The sequence below is a fragment of the Ranitomeya imitator genome, chromosome 2 (assembly GCF_032444005.1).
Source record: "Ranitomeya imitator isolate aRanImi1 chromosome 2, aRanImi1.pri, whole genome shotgun sequence".
NCBI classification, from domain to species: Eukaryota; Metazoa; Chordata; class Amphibia; order Anura; family Dendrobatidae; genus Ranitomeya; species Ranitomeya imitator.
In genome coordinates, this window is record NC_091283.1 from 194,696,355 (window position 1) to 194,708,525 (window position 12,171).

At 43.7% G+C, this 12,171-nt stretch overlaps 1 protein-coding gene across 1 annotated transcript in view; it reads left to right on the forward strand.

The window, feature by feature from the left end:
- Positions 1-350: 350 nt before the first annotated feature.
- LOC138666321 (uncharacterized) overlaps positions 351-12,171 on the forward strand; it is a 70,901-nt gene continuing 59,080 nt past the window's right edge. The window contains exons 1-3 of the mRNA XM_069754549.1: positions 351-374; positions 2,283-2,474; positions 3,807-4,103. Of these exons, the coding sequence (XP_069610650.1) occupies positions 351-374; positions 2,283-2,474; positions 3,807-4,103 (513 nt within the window). The remainder of the gene's footprint in view (positions 375-2,282; positions 2,475-3,806; positions 4,104-12,171) is intronic.

Below are 12,171 nucleotides of genomic sequence, written 5' to 3' on the forward strand. Positions count from 1 at the left end.
TTCCGGATCTCTGACTGTTCAGGCAGAGGGCAACGCGCACTAACTACATCATCGCGCCCTCTGACCTTTACAGGCAGAAGATGGAGCGGCACACGGTGGTGGAACGAGGTCAGGTGAATATCGTGCAATGCTCTCCTTCTCCCCATTATACTCACCTGCTCCCGGCATGGTTCCTGGCAGCTTCTCACTGTCAGATGGTCTCTGGGCGCCGGCAGCTTCTTCCTACGTTCAGCGGTCACGTACCGCTCATTAAAGTGATGAATATGCATCCATATTCATTATTTTCATGAGAGGTACCACATGATCGCTGAACACATGAAGAAGCTTCCGGCGCCCGGAGACCATCGGAGATGCAGGGACTGCGCCAGGAGCAGGTGAGTATGTGACAGCCACCCTCTCCCCCGCCGACCCCCTGGGACAACGACTCGAGTTTAAGCTGAGAGGGGCACTTTCAGCCTAAAAAAATGGGCTGAAAATCTCAGCTTATAGTCAAGTATATACGGTAGTTTGTTAAATGAAGGTTTAGATGCTGCTTTGTATATAGTGAATCAAATGTATTTTGCTAACTACTGCTCGTATGTTGCACCTGTGCCTGCTGCCCCTCTTCCCCGATAGAGACGCCGACTTACTCATCGCCACAGCCTCCATCCCATACTTCTCGTCTCAGCTGCTGATGCCTGGTGTGCGCCCACTGAGTGTAGATCCCCGAGCACTGTGCTTAGGTTGCGCGCACTTTCCTGTCCTTGTTTAGGGACAGCATGCACTGTCCTAAAGTGTTCCCAGCCAATGGCTGGGAGACACCCATTATTTAAGTCACCTGCACCTGAAGGGAGGTGCCTGTGAAACATAGTAAGTTTGTTCCTAAACACTCTTGTTAGTTCTCAGGTCCTAGTGCTCATATTCCTGTGTACATGGCTGTCTATCAGCCATGCCCATCTGTCTGTCTATTAGCCGTGCCTGCCTGTCTGTACATCAGCCGGTCCTGCACACTACTGCCAGTTTTCATCTCTACATCAGCCGGTCCAGTCCGCACCTTCCAGGGCTCATCTGTACATCAGGTGATCCAGTCTGAATTCTTGGTTCCAGCGTTCCTACAGAGCCTGCGTGCATCTAATATTCCTTCCTCCAGGCTGACCTTGCTACCCTACCCTACCCAAGGTCAGCCAGGTGGTCTTTGTTCTTGCCCTGCTTCAACTTCACTCTCCATTTTCGGCTGGCAGATAAAAACGTCAAGGCGGATGCTCTCTCCAGCTCCTTCCATGCTTCCAACCAGGAGGAGGACTTTAAACATATCATTGAGCCCTCCAAAATTATTACGGTCGCTCTGTTGGATTTGTCTTGTCTACCTTCTGGAAAGACTTACGTTGCAGAATATGATAGGAAAAGAGTTCTTCTGTGGGGTCATGACTAAGTTAACTGGTCATGTCGGACAGAAGAAAACAGCTCTCCTCATTCCCCAACATTATTGGTGGCCGAACCTGCATAAGGATATTGCTAATTTCGTCTTTGCCTGTCCCTCTTGTGCCCAAAAGAAGACTCCGAAACAGCTCCCGACCGGTCGGTTACTTCATAACATCTGCTCCCTGGCAGCAAATTGCAATGATTTTATTACTGATCTTCCAGTATTGGCCAGGTGTTCTGACATCTGGGTGGTAGTGGATCAAGATGTCCCATTTCACTCCACTGCCCGGTCTTCCGTCTGCTCCAGTGCAAAGAAGTTTATTTCACATATCTTCCACCTCCATGGTCTGCCCTTCCATATTGTCTTGGCTAGAGGTGTCCAGTTTACTTCTGGAGATCCACCTGCAGACTCTCTGGATTTCTATTTGGCCTATCATCCCTTGTCCAACTGCCAGGTGGAGTGGATGAATCAAATCCTGACCAACTTCTTGTGGCACTTTGTCAATAACCACCACAGTGACCAGGCCGAACTCTTGCCTTGGGAAAAATTTTCTTACAACAACCATGTCAGTGAATCCTCTGCCAAATCTCCATTTTTTGTGTTTTATAGTCAACATCCCAATATTATGTTCCTTGTTTCTGTTACCTCTGATATTCCCACTGCTGGATCCCTCGTCAGGGGTTTTTCTAGGATCTGGAAGGACACCAATTTATTAGTTAATTATTGAAGTCCTCTGAACATATGAAAAAACACGTAGACAAGAGACTTCTGGATCCGTATCTATTTCGTCGTGGGGACAAGGTCTGGCTGTTATCTTAGTATATCCGTCTCAAGGTGCCCTTCTATAAACTGGGCCCTCGATTAATTGGTTTAATTCAAGGTTCTGAAGCAGATTAATCCAGTAGCCTACAAGATCAAACTCCTAGGCTCTCTTTGGATCCTCAATTCTGTTCATGTGTTTCTCCTGAAGCCTGTCATCCTCAGTCCCCTTTTCAAAGATCTTGGTGCCGTTCCAGCGCCATTCATCACTGAAGACGTTTTCAAGGTAGAGAACATTTTGGCCACCAAGACGGTAAGAGGAAAATCCTTTTTTCTCATGGACGGGAAGCAATTTGGTCTTGAGGAGAACATTCATGCCCCTCCCTCCTGGAAAGTGTTCTTGTAAGCTTGAAAAAGAGGGGACATAAAGGGACGGCTAATGTTGCGCCAGAGTCTCTGCTTTCTGCCCCTCTTCCCCTGCAGAGACCCTGGCTTACTCACCACTGCGGCATCCATCCCATACTTCTGGCTCTTGATGCCTGGGGTGCACGCACTGCAGTCAGATCCCCGGGCACTGTGTTTAGGGCGTGCGCTGCCCCTCTTAAAAGGAGAGCCCGCTCCGTCCTAAAGTGTCCCCAGGCAGTGGGCTTAAGGGAGGTGCCAGTGCAATGTAGTAAGTTTATTCCTGAACACTCTTGCTAGTGCTCAGGTCCTAGTGCTCGTATTCCTATATATCTGCCTATCAGCCGTGGCTGCCTGTCTGTACATCCGCTGTTCTTGTCCGCACCTGCCAGTGCTCTTCCATATATCAGCTGGCCCTGCTTGCACCTGCCTGTGCTCATCTCTACATCAGCTGGTCCAGTCCGCACCTGCCAGTTCTCATCTGTTGACCAGCCGGTCCTGCACGCTCCTGCCAGTGGGCATCTGTACATCAGCCAGTCCAATCCGCACCTTCCAGCGCTCATGTGTACATCAGCCGGTCCAGTTTGAATCTGTGATTCCAGTGTACCTACAGTGCCTGACTGCATCTACTATTCCTTTTTCTGGGTCTTCCTTGCTACCCAACCGTAGTTGGTCAACTGCCATCTACCCGAGGTGAGTCCTGGTGTTGCACCTGGTCCCAACTCCTTTGTCTCTCCTCGGATCGCGGTAGCGTCTGCTGCTGTGTATGTAAGGTCAGATTTGGTGAGGCACCTAGTTACACCCCTCAAGTTTTCCCTTGGGCCTCAGCGCAGTGGTTCCACCATCCAGCCCATCCATCAGATTAAGAGAGCAGCTGCTAAAATACCATCACAAAGTAGCAAACAGGTATTTGAAGCTGCTAGTGCCTCTGGAGACCCATGAACATTAAGGTGTAGGATTCTCCAGAGGTTGCAGTTGTGCAAACACCTACAATTCGGCCATCCGTAAACAGTGCTCACATGCAGAAACAGTTGCAGTGGACACAGACATACATGAAGGCAAATTTGAAAACAGTCTTGTTTACTAATGAGTGCTGTGCAACCCTGGATGGTCCATATAGATATAGAGTCAAGTTTTGGGCCAAAATCATGGGGAGAGATCTGGTAGACACTTTTAGGGTCCATAAGGGTGTGAAAATACTACAAAGTATATGAAGTTTCTGACTGACCTCTCTTTTTTAAAGTACAAAAAGAAGAACCGTATGTCAGTAGCAAAACCATGTTCATGCTGCAAAGAAAACCCTGAGTCACAGGCTGCTATGGGCATAAAAGGAGAGAAACTCATGGAGTGGCCACCATCTTTCCCTAACCTTAACCCTATTGAGAACCTTTGGACTAACCTCAAGGACAAGATCTATAAGGGTGAGAGGCCGATCACATCAAAACAGCGGCTCTGGGAGGCTATTCTGACTTCATGCAAAGAAATACAAGCAGAAACTCTCCAAAAACTCACAAGTTCAATGGAGGCAAGAATTGTGAAGGTGATATCACAGAAGGGCTCCTATGTTACATGTAACTTGGCCTGTTAGGATGTTTTTGATTGAAAAAGGTGTTGAATTTAGTTAAAGTGATTTCTTACTGCTGAAACTTCAACAAACGACCATTTTCAGTTCTTTATAACCTTTAAGAGTTGTGATCCCTGTAAATGGGTTAATGGGTGAAAACCAGGGAATCCCTTTTCTTCTGCAGCTTGGCTATAGGCAGCCGAAATGGAATTACGATGTAAACTGTCCACCACTTATAGCTGGGTCTATTTACACAGGAGCATGCAGAATTTTCTTATGAGATAATACTAGCTTTAGATAGCATAACACTGTGACAGAATGGCACTGGCTCTCCATTTCTCCAGCACTTCAGAGACAGAGAAGATTTCCTCTCATCTTTACACTTCCAAAGTAACTTGTTTTGCATTTACCTGTGCAATTCATGTAATAAGCCGCACTTCTAGGGATATTACATACTCACAGCTACAAAAGCACTGAAGTGTCATATGCTACAGGGGCAGCCCCAGCGTCCCCTCACATCCATATCATTATTTCTGCTTACAACTTATCTCTTGCCAAATAAGAAAACATCTCTGTACTCTTGGATCCTTACTTTGAATCTGAAGTCTTTCTTTTAAGCTTTTCTAGTTCATTTTCTGGCACAGGAAGAAGCAGTCATCTGGCAGCTGTTATCCATTGACATGACCTGGTCCATCGGTCACATCAGAGATGTATTGTTACTGTCCAGGAGTCCTGAGAAGAGTCTCCTAGCTGCTGGCAATGGCGGCTCTTCTTTGGATTAGCCAACCTGGCACTGCATCACATGTGCATCACACCGCAACGAAGATGGGGAATAGTATCAGGTAGGAGGCGATTCTCAGATCTTCCATCCAGCGGCCACATCAGAGAACCGTCCGTGGCTACTGTCCAGGAGTCCTGGGAAGAGTCTCCTAGCTGCTGGCAATGGCGGCTCTTCTTTGGATTAGCCAACCTGGCACTGCATCACATGTGCATCACACCGCAACGAAGATGGGGAATAGTATCAGGTAGGAGGCGATTCTCAGATCTTCCATCCAGTGGCCACATCAGAGAACCGTCCGTGGCTACTGTCCAGGAGTCCTGAGAAGAGTCTCCTAGCTGCTGGCAATGGCGGCTCTTCTTTGGATTAGCCAACCTGGCACTGCATCACATGTGCATCACACCGCAACGAAGATGGGGAATAGTATCAGGTAGGAGGCGATTCTCAGATCTTCCATCCAGTGGCCACATCAGAGAACCGTCCGTGGCTACTGTCCAGGAGTCCTGGGAAGAGTCTCCTAGCTGCTGGCAATGGCAGCTCTCCCTTGGATTAGCCAACCTAGCAATGCATCACACCACAACGAAGATGGGGAATATGATTCTATAGATTTACCAAGAGCATGATGCCCCATAACAGACATAACATCATTAGAGCACTATCAACGGAAATCGATTGCAGGTATGAACAAAAAGGGGGGACAAATATTGTCCGCATAAGAATTAATAGAGATTGCAATACCATATAAGTTCCACAGATCCCATGTTCATAGTATTGCGCTGAGTCCATGGCACTATATCCAGAGTTCTTGCAGTGACAAACAATGCTCCAAAATGCAGGAGGATCATCCTCTTTATTCACCATTCAGTCAGCCAGAGATCCAATTAGTACAAGATAAACATATTTACACAAAATGGGAGGGGAAGGATGTCAATGAGAAAATTGCAATCACGAAAAAACATAAATGAATAAAACCACAAACAACAATTAAAAAGGGGAAGAGGAAAAGAAAAGGAACATAAAGTCACTAGTACTGAACACCCCTATAGAAAAGGAACAAAAGACAATTTGTCATTGAGGCCATGCGGGGTCATGGTCTCCAACGATACTATCCAGTGGCATTCCAACTGCGCTAATATGCGCTTTATATCACCACCCCTAATGCCAGAAAGGACCCGATCAATACCCCATATTTTCAAAGCATCTGGATTGCAGTCATGGTGTAACCTAAAATGTCTCAGGATGGTTTTTTAACTCCGAGACATCATCAGCATCCCTGGCAGCCATGATGTCCCTAACATGTTCCCTGGCCCTGACATGGAATTCACGCAAAGGAAGGCCTACATAAATGGATGGGGAATAGTATCAGATAGGAGGTGGTTCTCAGAGCTCCCATCCATCAGTCAAATCAGAGAACTGTGGCTACTGTCCAGGAGTCCTGGGAACAGTCTCCTAGCTGTTGGCAATGGCGGCTCTTCTTTGGATTGGCCAGCCTGGCAATGCATCACATGTGCATCACACAGCAACGAAGATGGGGAATAGTATCAGATAGGAGGTGGTTCTCAGAGCTCCCATCCATCAGTCACATCAGAGAACTGTGGCTATTGTCCAGGAGTCCTGGGAACAGTCTCCTAGCTGTTGGTAATGGCGGCTCTTCTTTGGATTGGCCAACCTGGCAATGCATCACATGTGCATCACACCGCAACGAAGATGGGGAATAGTATCAGGTAGGAGGCGATTCTCAGATCTTTCATCCAGCAGCCACATCAGAGATCTGTGGCTATTGTCCAGGAGTCCTTGGAACAGTCTCCTAGCTGCTGGCAATGGCGGCTCTACTTGGATTAGCCAACCTGGCAATGCTTCACATGTGTGTAATGCTGCAAGAATGATGAGGAATGCTTTCGAGTAGGAGCCATTTCTCAGGGCTCCCATCTAGAGGCCACAGTTTATTGTTGTGGCTTCTGGACAGGGTCCCGTAGATCTTTTTGCACCATCTCTAGTTGTCAGCCATTTTAGCACTTAAGTATCGTAACTGCTTTTTTGTCACCTGGTCACTATAAAGATCTCTCCTTCTCCTCTTAGGTTCACTTTCATAGTGCAGAAACATTCCCATCTGTGCCTGCGGTGACGTTATTTAGGTAGACAGGAATTACTGTAACTTTCTACTTTGGTTTCATAGAAATAAATATAGTTGACTGCGTGGCACAGAGATACATGAAAATTAGGGTAAGGTTGGCCGAACACAAGAAACAGAAGTTGGTTGATTGTTGAACAACTGTTGAATGTTTTGCTGATGAAAACTGATGAAACTCTGATGTTAAAAACTGACACACTGACCAAATACTTATGTAATGCAATTTTACATTTGTATGATATCCATATGACATCTGTTTTTTACATCAACAATATAAAAAGTAATAAAAAGTAAAATACAGTTTAACAATTGAAATGGATCCGTAAAATCAGATGTGATGCGGATGGTAACAGCACTTGGATGTTTAATACACTTGTCTGAACATGCCCTTACTCGTATAATATATGAGTGAGATGCAATGCAGAAATACGCGTAAGCCATTGGGACTGATGTCACATGTTCTTGGCCATTTCTAACATGCACTAATAAATTAGATTAATCCCTTCACCCCCAGCCTGTTTGCACCTTCTTGACAAGGCAACATTTTACAATTCTGACCAGTGTGTCTTTATAAGGTAATAACTCTGGAACGCTTCAAAGGACCCCAGTGATTCTGAGATTTCTTTTTTTCGAGACATGTTGTACTTCACGATAGTGGTAAAATTTGTTTGATATCACTTGCGTTTATTTGTGAAAATATCGGAAATTTGGCAAACATTTTGCAATTTTCAAACTTTTAATTCTTGCCCTTAAATCAGAGAGATATGACACACAAAATAGTTAATAACATTTCCCACATGTCTACTTTACATCAGCACAATTTTTGAAACATGATTTTTTTTTGTTAGGAAGTTAAAAGGGTTAAATGTTGACTAACGATTTCTAATTTGTTAAAAACTTTTTTTTAAGGCTTTGAGGGACCTATATGACAAAAAATACCCAAAAGTGACACCATTCTAAAAACTGACCCTCTTAAAGTCCTAAGAGTATGTGCACACAATCAGGAATTGGCAGCACTTTGAACACAACACATGTCGGCTGTGTCCGAAGAGCTGCTGGCTATTGAACGCAGGTGAATCCGCATGTGTTCATTGAGCTATACTTATTTACCGCGTCCAATGCATTGTATGGTTGAAAACTTATCTTGCAGAGACTCGTGTCTCCGCAAAATAAATAGACATGCTACAGTCTAGAAAGACTCGTTGCATGTCCGTCGCTGCGGGCGTCTCTGGACGCATAGTGGGCATGGGATTTCTTGAAATCCCATCCATTATGCTGTAACATCTGGACTCTGCGGGTTGGATGCTGCGCAAGTAAGCAGCTTCCAACCTTCAGCATTTACTGATTGTGTGCACATACCATCAAAATCAAATTCAAGAAGTTTGGATGGAAAAATAAACATTTTACTTTTTTTCTCAAAAAATATACTTTAGCCCCATTTTTATATTTTCACCAGGGTAAGAGGAAAAAGTGCTCCACCTAATTTGTTGTGAAAATTGTCCTGAGTACTCTAATACCTCATATGTGGGGGAAAACTACTGTTTGGGTGCATGGCAGGGCTCAGAAGGGAAGGAGCACAGTTTGACTTCTTGAACGCAAAAATGGCCGGAATCAAGAGTGGACACCATGGGCCTAAACAGTGGAATCCCCCCAGCATTGTCCCCATTTGGGAAACTAGGCCCCTCAAGGAATATATCTAAATGTGTGGTGAGCACCTTGAACTCCCAGGTGTTTCATATAAGTTTATAACACAGAGTTGTGAAAATAAAACATCAAATTTTTCCACTCATAAATGTTCTTTTAGACCAAAATTTTTATTTTCACAAGGGTAACAGGAGAAAATGGACACCAAAACTTGTTGTGAAATTTCTCCTGAGTACGACGATACTCCATATGTGGGGGAAAACTACTGGTTTGGCGCATGGCAGGGCTCGGAAGGGAGAGAGTACCGTTTGACTTTTTGAATGCAATAATGGCTGCAATTGACAGTGGGCTCTATGTTGCCTTTGGAGAGCCCTTGATGTGCCTAAACAGTGGAACCTCCCCACAAATAACTCAATTTTAGAAACTAGACTAGATGTTTGGTGAGCACCTTGAACCATTAGGTGCTTCACAGAAGTTTAGGTGCCAGAACAGTAGAACCTACAAAAGTGACAATACCATTTTACAAACGACACCTCTCATTTCACCTAGGTGTGCAGCGATCATATTGACACCACGGGTGTGTTACATAATATTATACCATTGGTCAGTGATGAAAACATAATTGCATTTTTAACATAAAAATTTAGTTTTAGCCTCATATTTTACATTTACACACCAGAAAATAGGTAAAAAAGGCATTGAAATTTGTTACACAATTTTTGATAAATGTGGAAATACCCCATATTTGGCTGGACAGTACTTCTTACCAGTACAACAAGACTCGGGTGGGACAGAGTGCTATTTGCCTCCTGGAGCCCATATTTTCCCAAAATAGTTTGGGAACTACATATACACATCCTTCAAGTGCTAGAAGAGCAAAATATCCGCTACAAGTGACCCCATTTTGGAAACTATATCCCTGTGGGAATTTATCTACCGGCGTAGTGATCATTTTGACCCCATGGGTGTTTTCCATAAACAAGCAGCAGAGGATGTAGCTGAGTGAAAATTGCAAATCTGCCCAGTATGTTGTAGTCACCAGTACGTTGTAGTGACCAGTACATTGTAGTGCCAGTGCATTTTGCCCAGCTCATGCTTCGGAGGCATGCACCCATAAATTATGTGGGCTCTCATCGATACAGAAATGCCAAATGTGTGGAGGCTAAATGTGGTTTAGGTACACTGGAGCTCAGAAAGGAGGGGCTATTTGGTTTTGGAAGTGCAGAATTCGTTAAATTTCTTTTTGGGGTCAAGGAGTCATAGTGATTTTCCAGCGCTTTTGTGTTACCAGTAACGTGGAAGCCCGCTATATTACTTCTGCGGGGTAAATGATTAGGCGACTTTATTCTTCAGGTTGATGTGATTACATCGATACCAGATTTATATCTGTTTGTTATGTTTGGCAGCTGTCACACAGTAAAAGATGCTTTTTTTGGCAAAAACAAGATTTTGCATCCCCATATTTTGATAGCAATAATTTTTCCATATTTCTGCCAATAGAGTCATGTGAGGGCTTGTTTTTTCCAAGATGGGCTGTTGTTTTTATTGGTACTATTTTTGGACACATGGCATTTTTTGATCGCTTTCTATTCCGATTTTTTGAAGGCAGAATACACAAAAAACAGCAATTCGGGATTTTTTTTTTTCATGCTGTTCCGCCTGTGGTAAAATTGTTAAGGCAGCTTTATTCTTTCGGTCAGTACGATTACCGCGATACCACATTTGTATAATTTTTTTTATGTTGTGGTGCTTTTACACTACAAAAACTATTTTATTGAAAAGAAAGGTGCATTGCTTTATTATACATATATGCTAGCCACCTTAGGGAGAGACCCAAGTTGGGCTAAATGTAGCGGGACGAAAGAGACCGAAAAGCCCTCTACTTAAAGGAAATACATAGTGGGTGCTTTCCTGAAACGGAAAGTACTTGCAAGCAGCATAATACAAAGAATAGCAGGTTTACCCAGAATCCTTTGCAGTAGGCGGAGCTATGCAAATCATCATTTGCATAGCTCCGCCTACTGCAAAGGATTCTGGGTAAACCTGCTATTCTTTGTATTATGCTGCTTGCAAGTACTTTCCGTTTCAGGAAAGCATCCACTATGTATTTGCTTTATTATGAGAGGAATGGGTTTTTTATTGTTCCTTTGATGGAGCTGTATGGCAGCTTAATTTTTATGGGATTAGATGACATTTTCAGCGATATATATGTTTTATTTACATTTGTCATTTTGATAGTGTTTTATTCAAATTTTTTGTTCGGCGGTATGATGAAAATTGTTTGTCGCCTTGTTTTTATTTTACGGTGTTCACTGAAGGGGTTAACTAGTACGACAGTGTTATAGATTGAGTCATTCCGGATGTGGGGATACAAAATATGTGTATTTTTTTTTTACATAAAATATTTATAACTGCAATATATATACGGTATATATATATATATATATATATATATATATATATATATATATATATATATACACACACTGCTCAAAAAAACAAAGGGAACACTTAAACAACAGAATATAACTCCAAGTAAATCAATCTGAAGTTGGATCAGCCTGTAACTTCATCTTCCACTTTGATTTTGAGCATCCTTCCAACTCCAGACCTCCGTGGGATATTAGTTGTGATTTACGTTGATCATTTTTAGGTTTTATTGTTCTTAACACATTCCACTATCTAATGAATAAAGATTTACAGCGGGAATATTTCATTCAGTGATATCTAGGATATGGGATTTTAGTGTTCCCTTTATTTTTTGAGCAGTGTATATATACACTGCTCAAAAAAATTAAGGGAACACTAAAATACCACGTCCTAGATATCTCTGAATGAAATATTCCAGTTTCACATTTTTATTCATTGCATAGTGGAATGTGTTAAGAACAATAAAATATAACAATTATAAATGTAAATCAAAATGAATATCCCATGGAAGTCTGGAGTTGGAATGATGCTCAAAATCAAAGTGGAAAATCAAATTACAGGCTGATCCAACTTCAGTGGAAATGCCTCATAACAAGGAAAAGATGCTCAGTATTGTGTGTGGCTGCCACGTGCCTGTATGACCACCCTACTGTACAATGCCTGGGCATGCTCCTGATGAGGCGGCGGATGGTCTCCTGAGGGATTTTCTCCCAGACGTGGACTAAAGCTCCTGGACAGTCTGTGGTGCAACATGACATTGGTGGATGGAGCGGGACATGAAGTCCCAGATGTGCTCAATCGGATTCAGGTCTGTGGAATGGGCAGACCATTTCATAGCTTCAATGCCTTCATCTTGCAGGAACTGCTGACACACTCCAGCTACATGAGGTCTGGCATTGTCCTGCATTAGGAGGAGCCCAGGGCCAACCGCACCAGCATATGGTCTCAAAGGGGTCTGAGGATCTCATCTCGGTACCTAATGGCCGTCAGGCTACCTCTGGTGAGCACATGGAGGGCTGTGCGGCCCTCCAAAGAAATGCCACCCCACACCATTACTCACC